At 42.9% G+C, this 22,806-nt stretch overlaps 2 protein-coding genes and 1 non-coding gene across 3 annotated transcripts; all 3 read left to right on the forward strand.

Annotated features, from left to right (window-relative positions):
- Positions 1–851: 851 nt before the first annotated feature.
- Positions 852–10,346, forward strand: BRK1 (BRICK1 subunit of SCAR/WAVE actin nucleating complex). Its single transcript, XM_024556703.4, has 3 exons — positions 852–1,009; positions 9,081–9,163; positions 9,435–10,346. The coding sequence occupies exons 1-3, from the start codon at positions 892–894 to the stop codon at positions 9,459–9,461; spliced, it is 228 nt and encodes a 75-aa protein (XP_024412471.1). The 5' UTR covers positions 852–891; the 3' UTR covers positions 9,462–10,346.
- Positions 10,347–14,912: 4,566 nt separating this feature from the next.
- VHL (von Hippel-Lindau tumor suppressor) lies at positions 14,913–22,144 on the forward strand. Its single transcript, XM_024556676.4, has 3 exons — positions 14,913–15,334; positions 17,779–17,901; positions 19,722–22,144. Exons 1-3 carry the CDS (start codon positions 15,154–15,156, stop codon positions 19,925–19,927), a joined length of 510 nt encoding a protein of 169 aa, XP_024412444.3. The 5' UTR covers positions 14,913–15,153; the 3' UTR covers positions 19,928–22,144.
- On the forward strand, positions 20,518–20,623 carry LOC112301336 (U6 spliceosomal RNA). Its single transcript, XR_002974477.1, has one exon. It is a non-coding gene; the product is annotated as a U6 spliceosomal RNA (small nuclear RNA).
- Positions 22,145–22,806: the final 662 nt, after the last annotated feature.

The following is a 22,806-nucleotide window of genomic DNA, read 5'->3' on the forward strand; positions in this document are numbered from 1 at the left end:
AGGAAGGGAGGGAGAAACATGGAAAACAGAGATACGTGGATCCTCTATCTCTCACACCCCCCCAGCTGGGAACTTGGCCCCCAACCCAGGCATATGCCCTGACTTGGAATGGAACCTACAGGTCTTTTGGTTCCCAAGCCACACTCAATCTACTGAGCCACACCAGCCAAGGCCTTTTTTTTCTAATCCTCGCCCTGGGATATGCTTTCATTGATCAAGAGACACACACACACACACACCTGTGAGAAACGTCAGTTGGTTGTCTATTGTATGTGCCCCCACCAGTACCGAATGCTGCAACCAATTGAGCCACTCAGCCAAGCTCTTTGTTTTTTTAATAGTTAATGCTACAAAATGTATCTTTGTGTTTAAAGTGATTTTTCTTTTTCTACGATTTTCTTAATGAAATATTTAGGTCAAAAAGTTGAATTTTTTAACAAGTCTTGCCATTAATTTACAAATTTCCTTCTGATGGGACTCTGTAAATTTACACAGTATGACCAGCTATTTATGAGCCTATTAATTACTTAATGTGGTTTAATCGGTTATACCCAACATGTTGCCGACACAGGAGTCTGACGCGGCTGAAGAGGGTGGGGGAAGCGGACTCACGCTCCCCCTAACGAAACCACCAGGAACCCGGTATTGTGGAGAGTTGGGAACTCTCGTCGCGTGCGCACTCTATTCTTTCCGTCAGCATTGAGGCGACAGTTTTCAGGGGCGTGGCAGCGGGAAAAAAAAGACGCCGACCGGGGTGTGACGTCGCGCAGGCGCAAACAATGCCAGTTGATTCGTGCGTGCCCATACGTGGGTGTGCGCCGGCGGCGCAGGCGCAGGGGCGTCTTAGAGGATTGGGGCGCCTGCGCAGTTGTTCTTCCTTAGGCGGCAGCCATGGCTGGACAGGAGGACCCTGTGCAGCGGGAAATTCACCAGGACTGGGCGAATCGAGAGTACATTGAGCTCATCACGAGCAGCATCAAGAAAATCGCGGACTTTCTCAACTCGTTCGGTCAGCGGGCGAGCAGCGGGAGGCGGGATGGAGGGAGGCCTCGGAGGCAGTTTGGCCGGGGCGCTAAGAAGCTTTGATGGGGCTCTCTCCGGGAGCCCTCGGCTCCTGCTGCAGTTCGCTTCCTCCTTCAGGCCCCACCTTCCTCCTTTCTCCCTGACCCTCAGGTTCCACTGGCCAGTCCCTGTAGGGTTATCCTGCTCCGCGCTGAGCTCATGGGCCTTATTGCCATCATTCCGGATCCATTAACAAGTCCTTTTTCCTGACGCGTCAGGCAGCCCCATCCACCCTCTGCGTCTTCCATAGTCTCCGGCTTCCTTTGTGCTCCACTTTCATCCAATTCCTGCTTTGCACTCTGAGTACATCTTCCAGAACATAGTTGTGGCAGAGTCGCTGCCCTGTGTAAAGACCCTTGACGGTTCCCCAGCTCCTTCAGGATTCAGTCGAAACTGTTTAGCGCCATGCCGTTTACTCGCCCTTCAGCCTTTTCTGTTCGTCCTTTCTTGTCTCATGTGTTTGCTATGCTGAGAGTGGTAGGAGATGAGGTCAGAGGTAAGGTCCAGATCGTGTAAAGCTATGGGAATCTCTGTATTGCTAGTATCTAGCTGGCAGTAGGTGTTGTGTCTGCCTCTAGCAAAATCTTACCTAGGCATGGCCTGCTCATGATAGTCTTTTTTCCGTATCCTTCTGGACAGCGAGCCTGCAACAGAAACACCCATCCCTTTTCGTCAGGTGTTAAGAGAACTGGGCACTGTGTAGACTTATGTAATCACAAAGTGTAAGGATGACTTATAGCAGTGGTCCCCAGCCTTTTTTGGCACCAGGGACCTGATTCGTGGAAGACAATTTTTCCATGCATCAGTGTGGGGGTATGGTTTCAGGATGATTCAAGCGCATTACATTCAAGCTTACCTCCTGCTGTGCGGCCTGGTTCCTAACGGGGCTGGGGCCGGATGGTATCCGCGGGCAGCCGGAGCAGGGGGACCCCTGACATATGTATGTGGTCCTTTTCCAGCTCGTGTGCTTCTGTTCAATGAATTCAGCAACAGTAAGCAATTAAGATGTAGGGGGAATGATGTATAGAAAGATTTTTAAAATGTATTATTTTCTAGCTAGAGGACTGATGAGTTCCAGAGACGCAACGTGAATTTTGTTAAAGAGCATTAGCAAGAGAAACTAGTTCTCAGTGCAAGATTCTCTCAGGCACTGTGGGGGACGCAGAACACAATTTCCTGTAGTCAAAGAATTTCTAGCTTGAAGGTGAAATAATAACTTAAGAACAAATTAGAACATCGTTTTTGTATTAATGTACTTACATATAAGATGTATAGGGTTATAAGTTTGATGTATCTTGGTACGGTGGATTTCCTCACCGGGGAATGGAGGTGAAGGCTGTATTATTGAGAGAACAGAAGAGTATAAATATATTATATGTCAATAATCCGCATTCACACACGTAACTTGCTAGAGGTTGTATTAGGAAATGATATCAAGAAATCATAGATCTCAAGTTTCCTGAAATTTGTTGAGGACGTGAGTGAAGGAACATGGTTTAGTGGAAGATAAGTGGTTTTGGAGACAGGAGACTCAAGTTCAGAGAGGCTACACTCATTGATTTTAATGAACTGAAAACATTGAGAAATACTGACCTGTTTACCCTGATACTGAGTCTGTTTCCTCAGAGACTTTCTTTTTTAAAGTTCCACATAGAGTCTTTCAGTGTTAGTTTTCATAACTGGTTTCTTCCGCTTTCTGAATAATTAGGGGGTTTGTTACAGTATTCTTTGCTCATAACATTCCCTCAGAAGAAGGACCAAGTAAGAGGAACCAAAATATTGCCTGCCGGGGGAAAGATGGAATGATGACAGGATCATGGCTTTGGATTAGTCTGGAAAGGCAGTGAAAAATAGCTTAAAAAGTCACTGACTTGTAAAGTTTTAACTTGAAAATGTAGAATTAAAAGATTTCAGTCATCTGGTAAGCATTAATATCTTATATGTACACACAGAATATCCAGGTAGAGTATTAAGAATGCCAGTTCAGTCTATAGAACATCTAAAATAACAGTCAAACTGGGGTTTTCTTCAAAATGTAAAAGTACTCTAGCATCTCAGTCCTCCAAATTTGGATTTGGTAATATAATGTCTTCATTTTTGAGCACTGAATTGTATTAAGAAGCTTTTAGTTCACATTCATTTATCATTGACACAAGTCTTCTTGACATACTACACCCTCTAAATTTACATAGTGGGTGAGTCCTGGGACGGACTGAAAATGAAGGAGGTTGAGCTTAGTATTTGTAGAGGAGAAATGTCTTTTTTTTTTCTTTAATAGCAAAGAAATACCTGCTCTGAGATTTTTATCATTTTGTGTGTGAGTCACATTTTGTGACTAGAAAGAATAAAAACTTTTCTTTTTATTCAAGATTTCCACCAAGTCTTAGGCTGAGGAAATAGACACATAATTCCAATCTTTAGGAACCAGAAGAATGGCTTCCTTTAGCTTAGGCTATTATTCTCCCTTAACGTGATGACAATAGCCTGATGTTTGGAGTGGTTTTTGAAGATTCTGTGGGAAGTGATTTTGTTCTTTAAAGTAAAGAACAATTAACCCTGGCTGGTGTAGCTCAGTGGATTGAGGTCTGGATTGCGAACCAAAGGGTTGCCAGTTGATTCCCAGTCAGGGCACATGCCTGGGTTGCAGGCCAGGTCCCTAGTATGGAGTGAGTGAGAGGCAACCACACACTGATGTTTCTCTTCCTCTCTTTCTCCCTCCCTTCCCCTCTCTCTAAAAATAAATAAAAATCTTAAAAAGAACAAGTAATATCAAGTAAGAGCAGAATTATGAAGCAAGATTAAACACTAAGCAATCTAACTTACCAGGTATAAAGCTGGTGAAGACTGACATCACCATACAACAGTTTAGACAAAGGTCAACAGACTGAGAAACTGGATAAATCATAAGGTTATGCTTGAGTATATTATCTTGGCATTGTATGACTTGGGATTAGTGTGTGTGGGATGCATTTTTCCATTCTGAGTCCTTAGCGTAACTCCTTAGTTCTGATATGTATCTGTATCTGTGTGACATGGAGTTCATGATAATATGATTTGGTGTTGCCAAGATTTAATAGGAGTTTACTTCAAGGAGGCATCTGGAGCACTTTGAAGATGGCAGCAATCCTGTAGTCCTCACCCTGACCACAGAGAGTGTGTTGGCTATGTGCTTTGGAAAGAGAACTGTTTTTACAAGATAGCTGATGACATTCGGAACAGCTTTTACCCTGTGATTGCAGCTGGTGAGAGTAGTTACAATGTCTTTGTGTGCCTGTGTTACTGATTTTAGAGAGCGAGGAAGAGAGAAACATCGATTGGCTGTTCCATTTACTTATGCTCTCATTGGTTGATTCTTATATGTGCCCTGACCTGGGATCGAACCTTCCTTGACGTAGCAGGATGGTGTTCTAACCAACAGAGCTACCCATCCCGGGCTCTTCGTGGTGTTCTCTTTCAGCATGCGAAGACCACCCGAACTGGAGGACACACAAATCATACAGCAGTGATAGCATCCTAACGCTAAGGCTGTTCTCTACTTGGAATTGGTGAAGTTTCCAAAAATAGGTTGTAACAGATGATAGGTTTTTTTTACTTTTATACTTTTTTTTCTGGTCCTAAAGCTAATATGTGCAGAGAAGTATAACAAAAAATCAAGAATGTGACTTTTTAAATTTCAATTTTTATATTTCGCCAACAGATACAGCGTGCCTGTTGTGGCCCAGCTGTGTGTCACATGCTGTGGAAAGGATAATTAATAAATGACATAGTAGTCACTCCTAAGAAATTTAGAATTTTGTTGGAGAAATAAGACTTACCTGCAAAACAGTTCAAGAGAAAGACTTGACTTTTGCAGGCTAAGGCTTATGCATAATAGTTAATAGAAGGAGCTGTCTGGTAGGTAGCTGGCATTTGTCAGCAGTTATAATGTGTATAATTGTCCTCCCTTACCCACTGTTTCACTTTCTACAGTTTCAGTTACTCGCAGTCAACTATGGTTTGAAAACATTACATGGGATATTCCAGGGGAAAAAACAATTTATAAGTTTTAAATTTGGGGCCTGGGGCCTTTCCGAGCAATGTGATAAAATCTCTTGCTGTCCCACTCTGTCCTGCCCAGAACACGAATCATCTCCCGTTGCCCAGCATGTCTATACTGCGTATACTACTTGCCTGTTAGTCACTTAGCAGCTGGAAAGGTAACCAGAGCTACCGCCGCGGTATCACAGCATTAAAGTAACCCTCGTTTCACTTAAATAGCCCCAAAGCACTAGAGTAGTAATGCTAGTAATTCTGGTATCCCACAGAGAAGCCATAAAGGGCCTGTTACATATGGTCACGTGCCCATGCCACATCACAGTGCCTGTGTCACTCACCTCACGTCATCTCACGTAGGCATTGTATCATGTCACATCGTCACATGATGAACACGATGCAGTAAGGTAATTTTTGAGAGAGAGACCACATTCATATAACTTACTATAATTATTTTATTATCAGTTATTGTTAATCTCTTATGTGCCTAATTTATAAATTACATATGTATAGGAAAAAACATAGTATACTCGTATATAGGGTTTGGTAGTATCTGGTTTCAGGTATCTGCTGGGGTCTTGGGACACATTCTCTGTGGTTTAGGATGACTACTGTATACAGCATCAAACACCCTGTCAAGGACAACTGGCATTTTCGGTTAAAGTCTGGTGATAATGTAAATATAAATGTACTCTTGATTTCACATTTGTTCAGCTGCTGGTTGCTTTCCCTGTGTTTTGGTAGAATCAGTGTGTATTTAATGGGATCTGAAATATAACCAAAGTTTCTGGAGTTCAACATTTTATATTTCTCAACAGTGCTGATTCATGTAAGCCACTAGCGTCGTGTTGTTCCTGGATTCTGACTCATCGCCAGATTGCCAGAGCTAGAACAGAACAGCCATCCCGGAAGGAACCCTCCCTCTCACCACCCTGCTACTTTGGATAATTTTAGCTCTTTTTATGGGAAATGACAGGTTGTCTGTGATAACATTCATGCTGTTACCGAATAGCATAGATGGCATGCCTTTGAGCTTCTAAAAACCAGACTGAACGAGATTTGGTCCTGATGGGTAGTTGTGGCAGCGTATCCAGGAAAAGGAGGGCTCTGAGGTGCTTCTTTTGGAGCCAGACCTGGCTCCAATTTATTTATTGTGGTCAAGTGGTTCAGTTGGTTGGAGCATTGCCACATACACCAAAAGGTTGCGGGTTCAATTCCTGGTCAGGGCACATACCTAGGTTGTGGTTTCAATCCCCAGTTGGGCTGCATGTGCATATGGGAGGCAGCCAATCGAGGTTTCTCTCTTTTTCTCTCTCTCTCTCTCTAACATCAATAAACATCCTTGGGTGAGGATTTATTTATTTTTTAAAATTATTTACTGATATTAGAAAGAGAGAAACTTAGGTTTGTTGTTCCACTTATTTATGCATCCATTGGTAGCTGCTTGTTTGTGCCCTGAGCATGAATCTCACAACCTTGTTGTATCAGGACAGCACTCTTAACCACTGAACTACCTGGCCAGGCCCAAACTGCTAATTTAAAAAACTTTTTTTTTTTCCCTTATCCTCACCTGAGGACATATTTTCTTTTTCATTGCTTTTAGAGATAGAGGAAGGGAGAGAAAGGAACTTCAGTGCAAGAGAGATGTATTGATTGGCTGCCTTCTGTATGCCACTGGATTGAGGACCCTGACCAGCGATTAAACCCGCAACCCATGCCCTGGCTGGTGTGGCTGAGTGGATTGAGTGCTGGCCTGCAAACCAAAGGGTCGCTGGTTCGATTCCCAGATCAGGGCACATGCGTGGATTGTGGGCCAGGTCCCCAGTAAGGGGTATGCGAAAGGCAACCACACATTGATGTTTTTCTCCCTCTTTCTCCCCCTTCCCCTCTGTCTAAAAAGAAATAACAATCTTTAAAAAAAAAACAAAAAAAACTCACAACCCAGGTATGTGCTCTGACCAGGGATTGAACCTGCAACCAAAGGTTACAGGATGACGCTCCAACCAACTGAGCCACACTGGCCAGGGCCAAAACTACTAATTTTTAATGGCTGTTTATTTTGTTGTTGTTGTTTTTAGATTTTTAGAATTTATTTATTTTTAGAGAGAGGGGAAGGAAGGGGGAAAGAGGGAGAGAAACACCAGTGTAAGAGAGAAACTCCCATAGTTGCCTTTCATATGCACCCTAACTGAGACTGAACCCACAGCCCAGGCATGTACCCTGACTGGGGACCTAACTGGTGACGTTTTGCTTGGTGGAAGGACACTCAACCAATGAGCCACACTGGCCAGGGCTTTAATGGTTGTTTTAATAGTCTCTCATAGATAGGTCATACTTTATCAAAGCATTCCTAAGTAATAGTGGTGAACATTCATGTCTGTTAAATCATTATCCAAAGCTACACATAACTGAAGACAACTACATAAGTAACTTACAAATTAGAAGTTTAACCATAAATGTTTAGGTAAATAACAGAAGAGGAAGAATTGTATCCATCTGACAAAGATCTCTCAGAGTTCCATAAGCCTTGAAGGAGAATGTTTAGATGAGTCAGATTTGGACATGATGAAGTGAACACTGAGGCAAGATCAGGGTATAGGAAGATGTGTCTCCAAAGGGACGCCAGAGCGCTATGCAGAACAGCCGGGGGAGAGATGAAAAGGAAGGTTATGAGTTAAGTGTTAAATCATGGAGTGGGAGTGTGTGTTGGAGTGGATATTTTAAACTGAAAAAGTGAAGACTATTGAGAGTTGACTGAACACCAGTGTTGGAGGAAGTGGTAGGAAATAATTAGCATGCCTAGGACACTTTCTCCTGTGTGTTGAGAACAGTTCTAGAAAGAGTAGTCAAGTAGTTTCTGTTAGAGAAGTTTGCAGATGAAAAGTTATTTTAGGGGAAATCTAAGTTTCATTTTGGGTGAGGTGGTGAAAGAAGATGGGAAAAAGTGGGAAAGGAATTTTGCAGATGGAATGTTGGCCTCACAGGTATTTGCTGTTCGTGTTTCCTCTCATTCTGAAAGGCCGGTGCAGATACTGATGAAACGGTGAGTGCCGTCCGCAAGCAGCAGTAGTAACACGGCTTCCATGAGTCTGTGCTGTTCTCTTACCCTCTGCCTTTCTTCCCTAATGAGATTATTTTCTTCCTCTTGTCATTTTCCCTCTCTTGCAACTCTTAGTTTGCCTACTAGCAAATGGTCATCGTACAGCCTTGGTCTATTAGTTTTCTGTTGTTGCCATAACATTACCACAAACGTAGCGGCTTACATCACATAAATTTACTGTTTCACAGTTGTGTAGATCAGAAGTCTAGCACTGGCTCACTGGGCTGAAATTATGATATCAGCAGGGTACCTTTCTTTCTGGAGGCTCCAGGAGAGGATTTATTTTCTTGCTCATTGGGTAGTTGGCAGACTTCAACAGCTGTTGCACTGAGATCCCTGTATCCTTGCTGCCTGTCTGCTGAGAGCCTTTCCCACCTTCTAAAGGTCACTTGGATCCCTTGGCTCACGGCCCCCGTCCTCCATCTTCAAAGCCAACAATGGCCAGTTGAGTCCCTCTCACACTTTATACGTCTTCTGCCTTTCTTCTTCCTTTCTCATCTACCTTTATGGGCTTGATATTAGATTGGGCTTCTCTAGACAATCCAGAATCTCAAGGTGTTCTTAACCTTAATCATATCTACAAATTCCCTTTTGTCATGTAGGATACATATTCACAGGTTCCAGGGGTTAGGGTGCGGACGTCTTTGGGGGCCATATTCTCTGACTGCCACATTTGGTAGAAAGCTCAACATACTCACTCTAAACAGCTGTGCTCCTGAGATCCTTCTCACCTTGTCCTCACCACTCCCCTGCTTTGTCCACCAGCTCCCATTTCTATTTAGCATGATATATCATTCCTCTTGTTCAGTTTAGGAGGTGTGTGCATGTGTGTGTGTGTGTGTGTGTGGAATGACATTAATCCTGAACATCAGTCTCCTTTTACCAGATATGTCTTGTCGTTCAAGACTCGCAACACTAAATGAGAAATTGACAGCCCTTGAACGGAGAATAGAGTACATTGAAGCACGGGTGAGTATGACGGGCGAGATGTTGCCTCATGAGGCTAGGCAGTGGCTGTGCAAGAGAGGATACACATTTCTACTTCTTGCCAAAACAAACCTGGGAGCAGAAATAGTCTGAGAGGAGTTAAGTACCTTGCCTGGATTCAAACCAGATTTCTGAGACTCCAGAGCTATTTTCTTTTCTACTACTCCTTACTACCCAGGAACTAGAATAAGATTTTTTTCTTAGACCCTCTAATCCTTTTGAATTTATCTAATTGTCGCTTTTCCTTCAACAGGTGACAAAAGGTGAGACCCTCACCTAGAACTGTGCCAGGCTGCTGCTGGGAAGTTGCTTTACAGAACACAGGCCTCCGTGGGAAAGGTCTCAGCAGCCGTCAACTCCTTCCTCTCTCCTTAAAGAACAACAGGGCTTATTCTTGTTTTTCTTTCTTCAATAATGTGGCCTTTGGGCTCTGCCATGTACATCTGACAGTGTGATATGGCATGTGGGGCGAAGTCCAGGGGAACTCTTGAAAACATTAGGCATTTTACCTTTTCAGTAACATTTTGTAGAACTACTGGTCAATGTATTTGAGACACTCAGAGCCAAAAGCCTGGGACTCTTTGTGAAGGTCCTCCCCACCTCTCACTTTCTTTCTCTCCAACTCTCCTTACAGTTTTCATTGCCTCTGCATTGATTTTATAAACAGTCTTTGTCTCCTCCCCACCTTTGTTTGGGGGTGGCAGACAGTCCTGCCTGAGATGCTCATGCCCTGGCAAGGTGGCTGCCAGAGAATGTTGTTAACGCCACTTTATTGTCCTGGGGAGGTCAAGGCCAAGCTCTGACTTGGCTTGAAGGGACATTTTCAGTTTTCTTTCTGTCATTTGGGCTGCCTGCCTCTGATATTTCACTAATAAACTCCTCAACTTTATCTGACTGCTGTGATTGTGGTGGGGAGAGGAGCTAGAGATGGGACTCATATATTCCACAGAAATCTGATGTGTGAGGTTATTATTCTAACATAACACTTTCAGGGGAAGCTGCTTGATCAAAGCCTAGGTAACTTACCAGCCAGAGCCCCCATATTTGGACTTTGAGCTGACTAATTCATCCTGGGAATCATTTGGTCGTTCAGCAGACATTTGCCAAGTGCTTACTTTGTGGGTACATTGTGTATTCTCCAATAAAAATACAACATTGAATCAGGCGTGATGCTCACAGTTTATTGCAATACCAGCATTCATACAATTTGATCCAGGATTCTAAAACCAGGTTTTGTAAGGTACAAGCTAAATGTCTACTTTTCTAAAGCAAATAGTGTAAACAGAGGAGTCTGAAACCTTTCATTCTAGAATCCAAAGCTTGCTATAAACTTGTGCCAACCTTCTTCTAAAGGCTTACACAGTTACATAGAAGTTATTCAGCGCTGTCCTTTTCCTTTTCTCAGTCCCTCTCATGCTAACACTACAGCTCTGGGTTTATGAATTGTTCTCCAATTTGGTGTCTGCATCCTACAATATACGTGGGTGCCTTTTCTTATATTACCCAGCTGGGTACCTTGTAGAAGGTGGGTAATCAGTAAGTACCAATCGAACTGACTGACTTAGAGAGCTCAAGCTGCTTTGTACTATTAGAAAACACCTGCTTAGACCTTTGGAAGACTATTTACAATAGTACCTTTGTTTAAAAACAGGATTTTACAATGGAGACAAAACTGACATCCTTTGCTTTGGTAAGTGCTGTTTTTTTAACGTTATTGAACTCATCTGTAGAGTGTTTTTAACAACCACTTGAATTTATTGTAGTATCTCACCCTGGCCTTTACAGGATCAAGAATTAGGTACTTTTTTTTTTTTTTAAGATTTTATTTTTGTTTAGGGAGGGGGAGGGAGGGAGGGAGAAAGGGAGAGAAACATAAATGTGTGGTTGCCTCTCATGCGCCCCCTCCTGGGGTCCTGTCCCCCACAACTCAGGTATGTGCCCTAGACTGGGAATGGAACCCATGACCCTTTGGTTCACAGGCTGGCACTCAATCCATTGAGCCACACCAGCTGGGGCTAATATTTTACATTTTAACCTATGTTCGCTACATTGTTGTTTTTGTTTTTAACTAGATGTTATTGGATAGTCGTTTTGATTTGAACTACACAGAGAATGGGTAGGTTTCAGAGAGGTTAAATATACCCAGATTTTCTGAGTCCATATTGAACTCATTCATCTTACCATAATGAAAAATTCAGCAACGTTCGTTTTCTCCTTCACATGTTAGACATTGTAGGGAAGTTAATGACATGTGCTTCTCTTTCTTTCCTCACAAAGTCTTAATGATTTCTGAAGAAGGATAGTTAGGAAGGATTTTTCCTGTCTTCTAACTTGAGTGGGAAATTAGCTGAATATGAAAAATCTCTGCTCTTCGTAAGAGGTTTTAAGATTTTATTTATTTATTTACTATAGAGAGAGGGGAAGAGAAGGAGAGGGGAGAAACATCAACATGTAAGAGAAACATCTGTCCATTGCCTTTCCCATGCCCCCAACTGGGCACCTGCCCACCGCCCAGGCATGTGTCCCTGACTGGGAATCAAACCGGCAACCTTTTGGTTTGGGCTGGCACTCAATCCACTGAGCCACAGCAGCCAGCACTAATTCACATATTTATTGAAAAACTAAGGTGTTTGAATCAGTGAGCTGTTAGACATAAAGAGATCACAAATCTCTTCTTAATAAGGAAGTTCCAATCTTTTTAAAAACCAAGCTTGAACTGGATTCAGAAGCAAGAAAAACAGGAAACTGATTTTTTTTGGCATTCAAGATGTACCCAGTTCTGTCATCTTGCTCTTGTTTAAGATACATTTAGTTCACTTAAAGTTCAAAGTCACTCAGTACTTTGAATTTTTCTACCTTTATTTCATAAAGCTAAATACATGTTCGCAAACATTATTTTTTAGCATAAGCCACACTAAGTGGATAGAAAGCCTATTGTTCATCTCTAGGCTCCTTTCCAGGATTTGTATTCAGTTTCATACTGTTGCCTGCAAAAAAAAGTGTTTGTCCCCACTTGCCTGAGGAGAATGGGAATTAGGGAACTTCGGCAGTTGGCAGAAGGTGCCATTAGTAACTACAAAAATACAGCTGATTTCTGAAGGCAGTGTGGCTGTCAAGTAGCTTGTACAACAAGAAAATCTGGTTGGATCAGGGCATTCAAGTTTATTTTCTGGAGAAAAGTTAGCCAGTACAAAAGCTGTCCAAAAGTTAGGATTAGCTCACAAAACTTAAAGGTAAGACAATTTAAAAAAGAATCTAGTCCACCCCTGCCTTTTGACATTCTTTTTTTTTTTTAAAGATTTATTTTATTTTTAGAAGGGGGGGGAGAAATATTGATTTGTGGTTGCCTCCTGCACACCCCCATCTGGGGACCCAGCCTGCAACCCAGGTATGTGCCCTGACTAGGAATCAAACCAGTGACACTTTGGTTCGTAGGCCAGTGCTCAATCCACTGAGCCACACCAGCCAGGGCATAAATAAAACCTTAAAAAAAAAAAAAAAAAAAAAAAAGCTCCAGGCCCTGGATGTTGTGGCTCAGGGGATTGAGCACAGGCCTACAAAGCAAAGGATCGCAGACTTGATTCCCAGTCAGGGCACATGCCTGGGTTTCAGGCCAGGTCCCCAGTTGGGGGCTTGCAAGAGGCAACCACACATTGATGTTTCTCGCCCTCTCTTTCTCCTTCCCTTCCCCTCTCTAAAAATAAATAAAATCTTAAAAAAAAAAAACCCTAGTGTTATTAAAAAAAAGCTCACAACTGACACTTTGAAGAAGACAAAAGGATGGCAAACAAGCTCATGAAAGATGTTCAACAGTATCAGGTGCCGGGAAAGACAAATTAAAACCAACAGATACCACTATATGATCTATTAGAATGGAAAAAAAAATTTTAAAGAACAAAGCCTTATAATTCTAAGCATAAGCAAATAGGTGGAGCATCTGGACCACTCATTGCTGGTGGAAATGCAGCATGGTACAGCCACTCTGGAAAAACAGTTTAGCAATTTCTTTTTTTTCCCTAGATTTTATTTATTTTTAGAAGGAAAAGGAGGGAGAAAGAGAGGGAGAGAAACATCAATGTGAGAGATACATTGATCTGTTACCTCTCACATGTCCCCAACGCGGGCATGTTCCCTGACTGGGAATTGAACCAGTTACCTTTTGATTAGCAGGCCAGTGCTCAATCCACTGAGCCAAACCAGCCAGGGCTAGTTTAGCCATTTCTCATGAAGTTAAACATACACTCCCCCTATGACCCAGCAATCTCATACCTAGATGATTTTCACTTAAGAGAAATGAAAACTTACATGGAAATGTTTATAGCAGCTTTATCAAATAATTGCTAAAAACTGGAAAGAACTCAATGTCCTTCAGTTGGTGGGTGGAGAGTGGACTACCACTCAGCAATAAAGGGGAATCAGCTGTTGATACATACAGCGCAGAGGACTCAAAACACATTATGCTAAGTGAAAAGCCAGATCTAAAAGGCTACAAACCACATGACTTTGTTATATAACATTCTGGAAAAGGCAAAACTTTAGGGAAAGAGGACAGACATCACTGGTTGCCAAGGCATAAGCCTGGGTGTAGGTTTGACCACAAGGGAGTTTTTTGGGGGTGATGGAATATTCTGTATTTTGGTGTGGTGATAGTTAACATGTCTTTTTGTCAAAACTCACTTCTATACATCAATTTGAGTGAGTTGTATATGTGAATTTAAAATAACTTTAGAAGGAAATCCCCTGGGTAGATACACATCAAACTCAAGATGGTAGTTGCCCTTAAGGATGAAGGTCTGATATGGGGCCAGTTGAAAGTTGAAGATTTTAGCCTCATCATTTTATTTATGAAATTTTAATTTTATATTGATTTTAGAGAGGAAGGGAGACAGAGACTTATTTATGCATTCATTAGCTGATCTTTTTTTTTTTAAGATTTTATTTTATTTATTTTTAGACAGGGGAAGGGAGGGAGAAAGAGACAGAAGAAATATCAATGTGTGGTTGCCTCTCATGTGCCCCCGACTGGGGACCTGCCTGCAACCCAGGCATGTGCCTTGACTGGGAATCAAACCAGCGACCCTTTGGTTTGCAGGCTGGCTCTCAATCCACTGAACCACACAAGCCAGGGCTAACTTTCTGATTATGTTCAGGAGAAAGTTGATTTGACCACTAACACTTGGCATCTAACATCTAACACTTGGCTAATCCTTTTAAACCAAGAGTAGTGTCAGAGCTTTTAACAGACAGTAGATAATTTATTAACTGTTGTTTTGTTTTCTTTGAACTTAGTTCCACTGTACTCTTTTATGGCAAGGGAATGAATTTCTATTGGTGGTAATGATATAAAATTTCTTATCCAACTCGTTTAATAGCTTGCATATACATAGGATAACTTTGAAAGGAAGAACAAAAAGCTGCCGATACCTGCTGTCTCCAGGAACTTTTTCTGGGTGGCTAGGGAAACTGGGATAAGAGGGAAAATTTTAACTTTATTATACTCTTCTGTATAAAATTTTAATTTTGTGACCCAAAATGGGGACCATCTTGATTAATGAGAAATTTACTAGTAAATAATAGCGCAGATGGTAGGGAGAGTATGGTAAAAACTATGAGGTCTTATTAGAATGAATGAAGCTCGGGAAACTAACAGGAGTGAACGACCCAATTTCCAGGGGAACCGGCGAATGGGCTGTCCTAGCACCGCCCACCGCGTCACTGAGGTGAGATGCCTGTGGCTGTATTCGTCCGCACGCACAGACGCCTGCCCGGGAACCAGCACGCACGCCCCGCCCCTTCCTGCTCGGTGCGTCAGCGAATCCCGAGGCGCGGAGTCCCGGGTTCTCTAGGCTGCGGGAGGTAGTGCCCAGGAGGCCGGGAACCTGGCGGTAGCCCAGGCGCGCGCTGAGGAGTACGGCCCGTAAGAGTGCGGCGAGGAGGAGTCCCGGGAGGAGGAAGCGGACGCCGCGCAGGAGATGGAGGCCGGGAAGCCACGGCCGGTGCTGCGCTCGGTGAATTCCCGCGAGCCGTCCCAGGTCATCTTCTGCAACCGCAGCCCGCGCGTTGTGCTTCCCTTGTGGCTCAACTTCGACGGCGAACCGCACCCCTACCCCACTCTGCCGCCGGGCACCGGCCGTCGCATCCACAGCTACCGAGGTAGGGTCGCCCTTTCGCGGCCCGGCCGCACCGCCCTCTTTGTTCCGCTGCTTGAGCGCCTGCCCGCCGCTGCTGATCCGTCCCCAGCGCGCTGCCCAGCGCTCTAGGCCTGATAGCAACAGCAACGGTGGCACCAACTCATCGAATCCCCTCCATCATCCGGGGAGGCAGGTGCTGTTGTCATTATTATTATTCACGCATAAGAAACTGAGGCCCCAGAGAGATAGTGACAGATCCAAGGTGAAGCTGCTACTAAGTGGCAGAGCATTCTTTTTTATAAGACTGATTAATTTGAATTTGATGGTGACTTTTCCCCAATCCCCTTCGACTGGTAGTTGTAAAAGAAGCGCTCCATCCATAATGCCCATTTGTTCAGTCTGTGAATGGAAGAATCTCACATTCTCCAATGACCCCAGTGGGCCAGGCCCGCGTAGGGGCCCTGCCTGCATGGAGAATACAGTCTAGTGGGGAGACAGACGAATGCATAAAAACAGGTGAGAACAAGCCAATGTCAAAATTGCTGCGGTAGGAACGGAGCACAGCGGGCTGCTGGAGCTTGGAGCCGGCATCTATCTGCTCAGTCAAGGGGAGGCGAGGATGGGGGTGGTGGTGGTGGTGAGTGTACACGTGTGGTTTCAAATACGGAGAGCTTCCTAGAGAAGAAAGGGAGCCCTGCAGGATGAATGGGAGCTAACCAACCAAGAGAGCAGTTCTAGGCAAGAGGGCTAAAGGAGGAGTGGGTATGGCATGGTGGGGGAGGAAGCCCTAAAGGTGATTTTACACCTAGGGATATGGGGGCCGTTCAGAGTTTCTAGCAGGGACATGACATTGCCAGATTTACATTCTTAAAAGCTCACTCAGGTTGCAACGTAGTTTGGCGAGGAAGACTGGTGTTGAGGAACCAGTTAGGAAGCTGTTGCAATAACCCATAACTAGGCCTTATTGCCTAAAGAGGTAGTAATCTTCCCATGGTTTTCAAGAAGAGAAGCAGTCCTCGTGGGACTTTATCTTCACAAGTATGGAAGCAGACTCATAGATACAGAGAACAAACCTGTGGGTGCCAGAAGGGAGGTGAGTTGGGCTGGGTACAAAAGCTTGAAGGGATTAGAAAGTACCAACTGGCAGTTACAAAATGGTCACAGGGATGTAAAGTACAGCACAGGGAATATAGTCGATAATATTGTGATAACAGTGTATGGTGCCAGGTGGCTATTAAACTTACGGGGGTATCACTTTGCAAATTATATAAATGTCTAACCACTATGCTTTTACACCTGAAAGTATTATAAAATAATACTAAATGTCAACTGTAATTGAAATATAAATTGTTTTTTAAATGAATAAACATTTTACAACCGTCCTGAGAGGAGCCTGATGGATCTTTTTTCCTTGAGGGTGGTATACTCAATGCCTCTTAAACTTTTACACCAAACTTCCCTAATATTTAATGAGGAAGAACACCGTTCTTCCAGGAAAGTTTCCTACTTTATCTAGAAAGTTGTGTAAATTTTGTATTCTTAAAAATTTATCTGTGCCTGATTTAATATAAAATATTAAAAAATTTTTACTTACCATGTGAATGCACTTAATGTCACTGAAATATACACTTAAAATGGTGTAAATGGTCAATTTCATGTTATGTACATTTTACCACAATAAAAAAATAGCCAGTTTACATTCGTTAAAATTTACCACCAAATCGTCAAGTAAGTTTATGCCCCAGGAACACCTGCTATATTTATTCTGAGGTACCTCCCCCCCTCCTTAAACAACATTGTAGGCCTGAGGGTTTCCCCTCTATTCTTCTCTGTCTTTTGCATGTGATGCATTTGTTTCTTAAATTCAGGTTAACTTACATAATGTGCAAGATCTTAGAGTTTGATGTGTTTTGACAAATGTAAACACCTAATTAAAGTTACAGATTGGAACATTTCCATCACCCAGAGAGTACCCTCCTCCCTCTTTCTACTCATTCCCCTCCCTTCCAGAGCAACCAGTCTTCTGATTTTTTACATCATAGATTAGTTTCATCTGTTCTTGCAGAATGTACCCTCTCTGTCTTGCTTCTTTCTCTTTCTCCCAACATGATGTTTGCACCTTCTTGTTTTTGAGAAGCACAGATTTGAGGAGTCAGTGACCTCCTCTTCTTTTACTTTGCAGTGTTGGTGTGATTTGCAATGCATGTACTTTGCTTGTCTCCATGTTAGAAGATAGGGGTATGATTTGGAGCCTCAAGTACATGCTCTTCTATTTACTAGTCCTGTTGCTTGAGCAGGTCACTTGGCTTTTTCAGAATTATTTTCTCATGTGTAAATGAACCTGTTGTGAGGACTGAGCAAGCTAATATTGGAAAGCCTTTGTATGATAGTTAAGCAGAATGTCAGTCCAGGGAGATGCAGGAAATAGGGGTGTGGCTATTGAACAGCCTCTGCTTGTATTGACAGGTCACCTTTGGCTCTTCCGAGATGCCGGGACATATGATGGGCTTCTGGTTAACCAAACGGAACTATTTGTGCCCTCTCTCAATGTGGATGGACAGCCTATTTTTGCCAACATCACACTACCAGGTACTGATGTTCCATCTTACTTTTCAAAAAGACCAGGCTGCTGCAACAAGTAGAAGAAAGGCCACTTGCAGGAGCCAAGCCCTTACTGATTTTTGCTTGGTGCTCGGCAAGGTATTCGGCCATTCTGTGTCCTATTCTCCACCACAGATAAAATGGAAATAATATATTTGTAGGTAAGCAGAGGTGTTGTGGTGTCTCAAAAGCTCTTTGGGCCTGTCAGAGGTGGGCTAAATTAAAATATCTGATGGTAGAATTATGAACGCATTTTGTTTCCCTGGCCTTAGAGCAGAATTATGCCCTGGAGTCTCAGGAGAAGAACAAGGCGTAGAGAATGAGATATCATGGCTACTGTATTTTTTGTTTTTTTAAGATTTGATTTCTTTATTTTTAGACATAGGGGAAGGGAGGGAGAAAGGGAGGGAAACATCAGTGTGTGGTTGCCTCTCATGTGCCCCCTAGTGGGGACCCAGCCCACAACCCAGGCGTGGGCCCTGACTGGGAATAGAACCCGCGACCCTTTGGTTAGCAGGCTGGTGCTCAATCCACTGGGGCCACACCAGCCAGGGCAATGTATCATGGCTACTTCATATGGCTTCTAATATTGTATCTTTTAATGTCATTTAACCCAGTCAAACTCACAGTGCTAATCAGGGGTTACAAAAAAAAAAATCACTGAATTAAACATTAGCATCATAGTGTACCCTTTGTCTAAAACTCAAGTGATTTTGGGAGTCAATCTCAATCCATTGAGATTTTGCTTCCTGGCAGTTGTTGTCAGTTTGGTTCAAATAAATTCATAAAAATTGTTAAAAATAAAACCTCAAGCAATTACTAGGTTGAACTCTAAGCAACTGATGTTCTTGTGGGTTAAACAAATAACACTAAATTCCTGCAACTTCATAAGGTTCAAACACATACGTGTATATAGGTCCTCTTTTAAGGAAGTGGGTATATAAAAATGACAGTCGATAAGTAAATTTTGCCTCGTGGGATACCCTTAAAGCAGGGGTGTCAAATTCATTTTCACCTGCGACCACACCAGCCTTGCGGTGGCCATCAAAGGGCCGAATGTAGTTTCAACTCCTTAACAGTTAAGGAGTAGTCACATTTATACAGTCCTAAAATTTGATTTGGCTCTTTGAAGGCAACCGTGAGGCTGATGTAGCTGCTGATGAAAATGAGTTTGACACCCCTGCCTTAAAGAGTAAGTTCAGAGAGTAAAATTAGATTTCATTTCTCCCAAAATCAAATTATACACCATTTTGGTTTTGTATTGCTTTTGTGAAGACTACCCCAAAACTACAACAGCCACTTGATTTGTTCATCACCCTGCGGTCCGGGCCACCTCAGCTAGGTGGTCATTCTGCTCATGGTGGTCATCGGTGTGGCTGTTTTCTCCTGGCAGGTTGGCTGAGGGCTGGGCTTCTCTCCCATGTAGTCTCCGTGCCTGTCCCTCTGTGTGAGGCCTCTCCTGCAGGGTAGCTCAGTGCTTCCGAGAGGGTAAAAGCTGAAGTTGCCAGGCTTTCTTAAGGCTTAGACCCAAAATTGCCACACCGTCCCTTCCCCACATTTAGTTCTTAAGGCACATTGCAGGCCCAGCCCACTCTCAAGGGGAAGCTACTACACAGGGTGACAAACACCATGAGCTGTCCATTGGGGCCATTACATTACATCTGCCACGACACATGTCCTCACTTTTTTTGCCCAAAGTGAGGTCTCTCTGTAGTAAATACAATTGCCATGGTTGCAAAGGCTCTTGCTCATCCTGTCTCAAGGCCTGCCTGAGTTTGCTGCTGAAGATCGGTTTTTTGCCCTTACAGTGTATACTCTAAAAGAGCGATGCCTTCAGGTTGTCCGAAGCCTAGTCAAGCCTGAGGATTACAGGAGACTGGACATTGTGAGGTCACTCTATGAAGATCTGGAAGACCACCCGAATGTGAGAAAAGACCTGGAGCGGCTGACACAGGAGCATATTGAAAATCAGCGGATGGCTGAGGAGACTGAAGGTTTTAATTTGCCCTTCTGAGTCTTCGCTTTTGATGGAACTGACTAGTCTTGATCTAGATACAGGACTGGTCACTTTTTCTCGGTTTCAAGGTGTCTCATTCTTGCAGTAAATAATGCTCCTTGCTTAAAAGAAATTAACTGACTTCACTAGGTATTGTGATGATTAGGGGCAAGTATCACAAAATGTAATGCCCGCCCTCTTTAGAAGTGTATATAAAGGGAAAGTACTTGTATTTTTGCCTCTTAGTAAGTCAGGAAAGTTTCTGTGTAAGAACCGTTGTGTATAAGTAATTCAGTGAGAATTGCAGCATATTCTTTGAATGTAGGAGAGCAGTGGCGTCTGCTTTAATTGCTGTACTGTGGTTGGTGACATGTCCGCCTCCTGCCTGAGAAGACTGAGATGTCCTTGAAGCTGGGACAAATCTGTCTCCTCTTTGAGACCCCAGTGCCTCTCACACTATGAGCCTTCACCAGTGTTTGTTGAATGAACAAACCAGTGGATACTTTGGTAGGAAGTATTTGGAGGGTTTGCCCTGTTTTTCAAGGGGGTGGGAAACAGGGGACCTTAGAGTGTGTACAGCAAATAAATGTTCTAAAGGGAATCATTTTGTGCTCGCTTCGGCAGCACGTGTATTAAAATATGAGCGACCACAGAAGACTAGCATGGCCCCTGCACAAGGATGACACGCAGATTTATGAAGCGTTCTGTATTCTGTGCGGTGGCCCGCTGGGCGTCCTCACACCCTTTGCTCAGCCGGGAAGGAGCACGAGTCGAAGCACAGCGTGTGGCACTCAGTAGCAAAATTGTGACTCTTCACTATGAAAATGTTCATGTAAGGCAGGCAACCTGTGAAATGAAAATGAAGCTGAGTTATAGCTGGGGTATTTGTGCTAATATGTTAACTTTCATTTCCTTCATAAAGTTAAACATTCTGAAATCGACCTATTTAAAAAAAAAGCGGGATCATTTTTATATAAAGTACTTTCTATAATTTTCTAATATTCGTACTTTTCTCTGTTCACTATTGTTACAGTGCTGTTTTGCTTTTGTTTCTAAACCAGGGTTAGGTTTTTACTGTTACTGTGATGATAGCTTTTTTGAAACTCGACATCTGCACAGAACATAGGAGAAGATAGCTGTCCTCTTGTTTAACTCTAGTATTAAGGAGAGACTACTGTACTGTAAGTAGGTTATTGCCAAGTGTGGCTATTTCTGTTTCTTTTTGTCAATCCATGGCATTCTGTTTGGTTCAGCATTTTTCCCCAGGCAGGATTTGGTGACACTTTGCACCTGGCTGGAGGAGAGGCTGAGCCCCACTATAAGCTCTGGGAAGTTACTGCTCCCACACAGTGGATTCAGAGAGCAGCCTGGGCTGTTTTACAGTTTTGTAGATGTGCAGACACTTTCTTATATGCCAGGCTTAAATCCATTCAGTACTTCTCCCAGGCTTCCTTTTTGGTAAGTTACTAAACAATTCAGTAGAGAAGATGTTGGAAAGGACAGAAAAGTAAAAGGAAGAAAAAGATCACTGTAGATACACTACTTAAACACAGTCACTAACTTAGCATTTTGAATTTTCAACCCTTTTTAGGGTTACTTTTCGTCAGCTTGTTTTTACAGAGTTGAGGTTATACTGTACATACAGTTTTGTATTGTATTTAACTTTGTAACTTAAATATCTTCTCGTGGCATCTTTATCAGCTCTTCATAAACATTAGCACAGTCTTTCTTTTGTGAGTAATGTTGGGATATTTCTTGGCATCTTTGGTCCCTCGTGTAGCCTTTGGGCTCCCGAACCAGTGCCCCACGGTTGTCTCGTCACTGCTTTAAGTTTCACCCAGTCTTGTTCCCCTCTCCACAGTCAGCAAACTGGTCTGCTCTTTCTTTTTTAAAGCACATTGTAGTACTCCTTCAGCGGTATACCTCCAAATGTGTAATTTTTTATGTCAAATAGTTGGGCAGGTAAGGAGAAATGCTGGAACAGGAGGCAGCTGTCCGAGGTCCGGAGTGGGGTAGGATGGGGATTATGAAGTCTGCTGGTGCTGGATTAGTTTAGTGTTGGTTTTACTTCATATTTAATCTGTCTTTGTGTCAAAATGAGATTTCATGTTCCTCTTGTTAAAACTTTCAGTTTGAGCACTGTTTTTGTGTTGTCCAAGGAAGATTGAAAACCTGTAGCATGAATATGTTTTTCACTTGAAGTCTTATGAATGTATTAAATATATTTAAAAAGTGTGCTGTTTCCTTTTTTTTTTTTTAGTTTTTAGATTTTTAATTTATTTATAGACAGAGGGTAAGAGAGGGAGAGAAACATCCATGTGTGAAGCATCGATCAGTTGCCTCTCACATGCCCCCTACTGAGGACCTGGCCTGCAATGCAGGCACGTGTCCTGACTGGGAATTGAACCGGTGACTTTTTGGTTCACAGGCCAGCACTCAATCCACTGTGCCACACCAGCCAGGGCGAATTTCCTATTTTGACTTTAAAAAAGCTGTTCTGTAATACATTAAATGGTGCTGAGTTAAGGAAATAGGGAGGGTGTGTTATGTAATTTTAACCAGATTCTTCTCTCTGGGAGAGTTGTGAGAGTCATGTTTGTTTAAAGGTGTAAGGTGGGGGGAGGGTGGCAGACACAGCAGCTAACTTCATTCTCAGTCCCTTCTTTTTCCAATGCTGGATTTCTTTTATCATTGCTGCTTTTCACTTTATTTTTCTCATAAATATGAACTATCACTAAAAAAATTAAGCACTCCAGAAAAGTATTATGAAAAATATTTACACTGGAACGAAGTTTTTTTCCACATGAAAACACAACGATCCCTAACAGATGCGTTATTGACGAAGATACACAGATGTTAACTAAGCAAGTGAAAAGATGCTTCACATACGTCATCAG

The sequence above is a fragment of the Desmodus rotundus genome, chromosome 8, assembly GCF_022682495.2.
Source record: "Desmodus rotundus isolate HL8 chromosome 8, HLdesRot8A.1, whole genome shotgun sequence".
Lineage (NCBI taxonomy): Eukaryota > Metazoa > Chordata > Mammalia > Chiroptera > Phyllostomidae > Desmodus > Desmodus rotundus.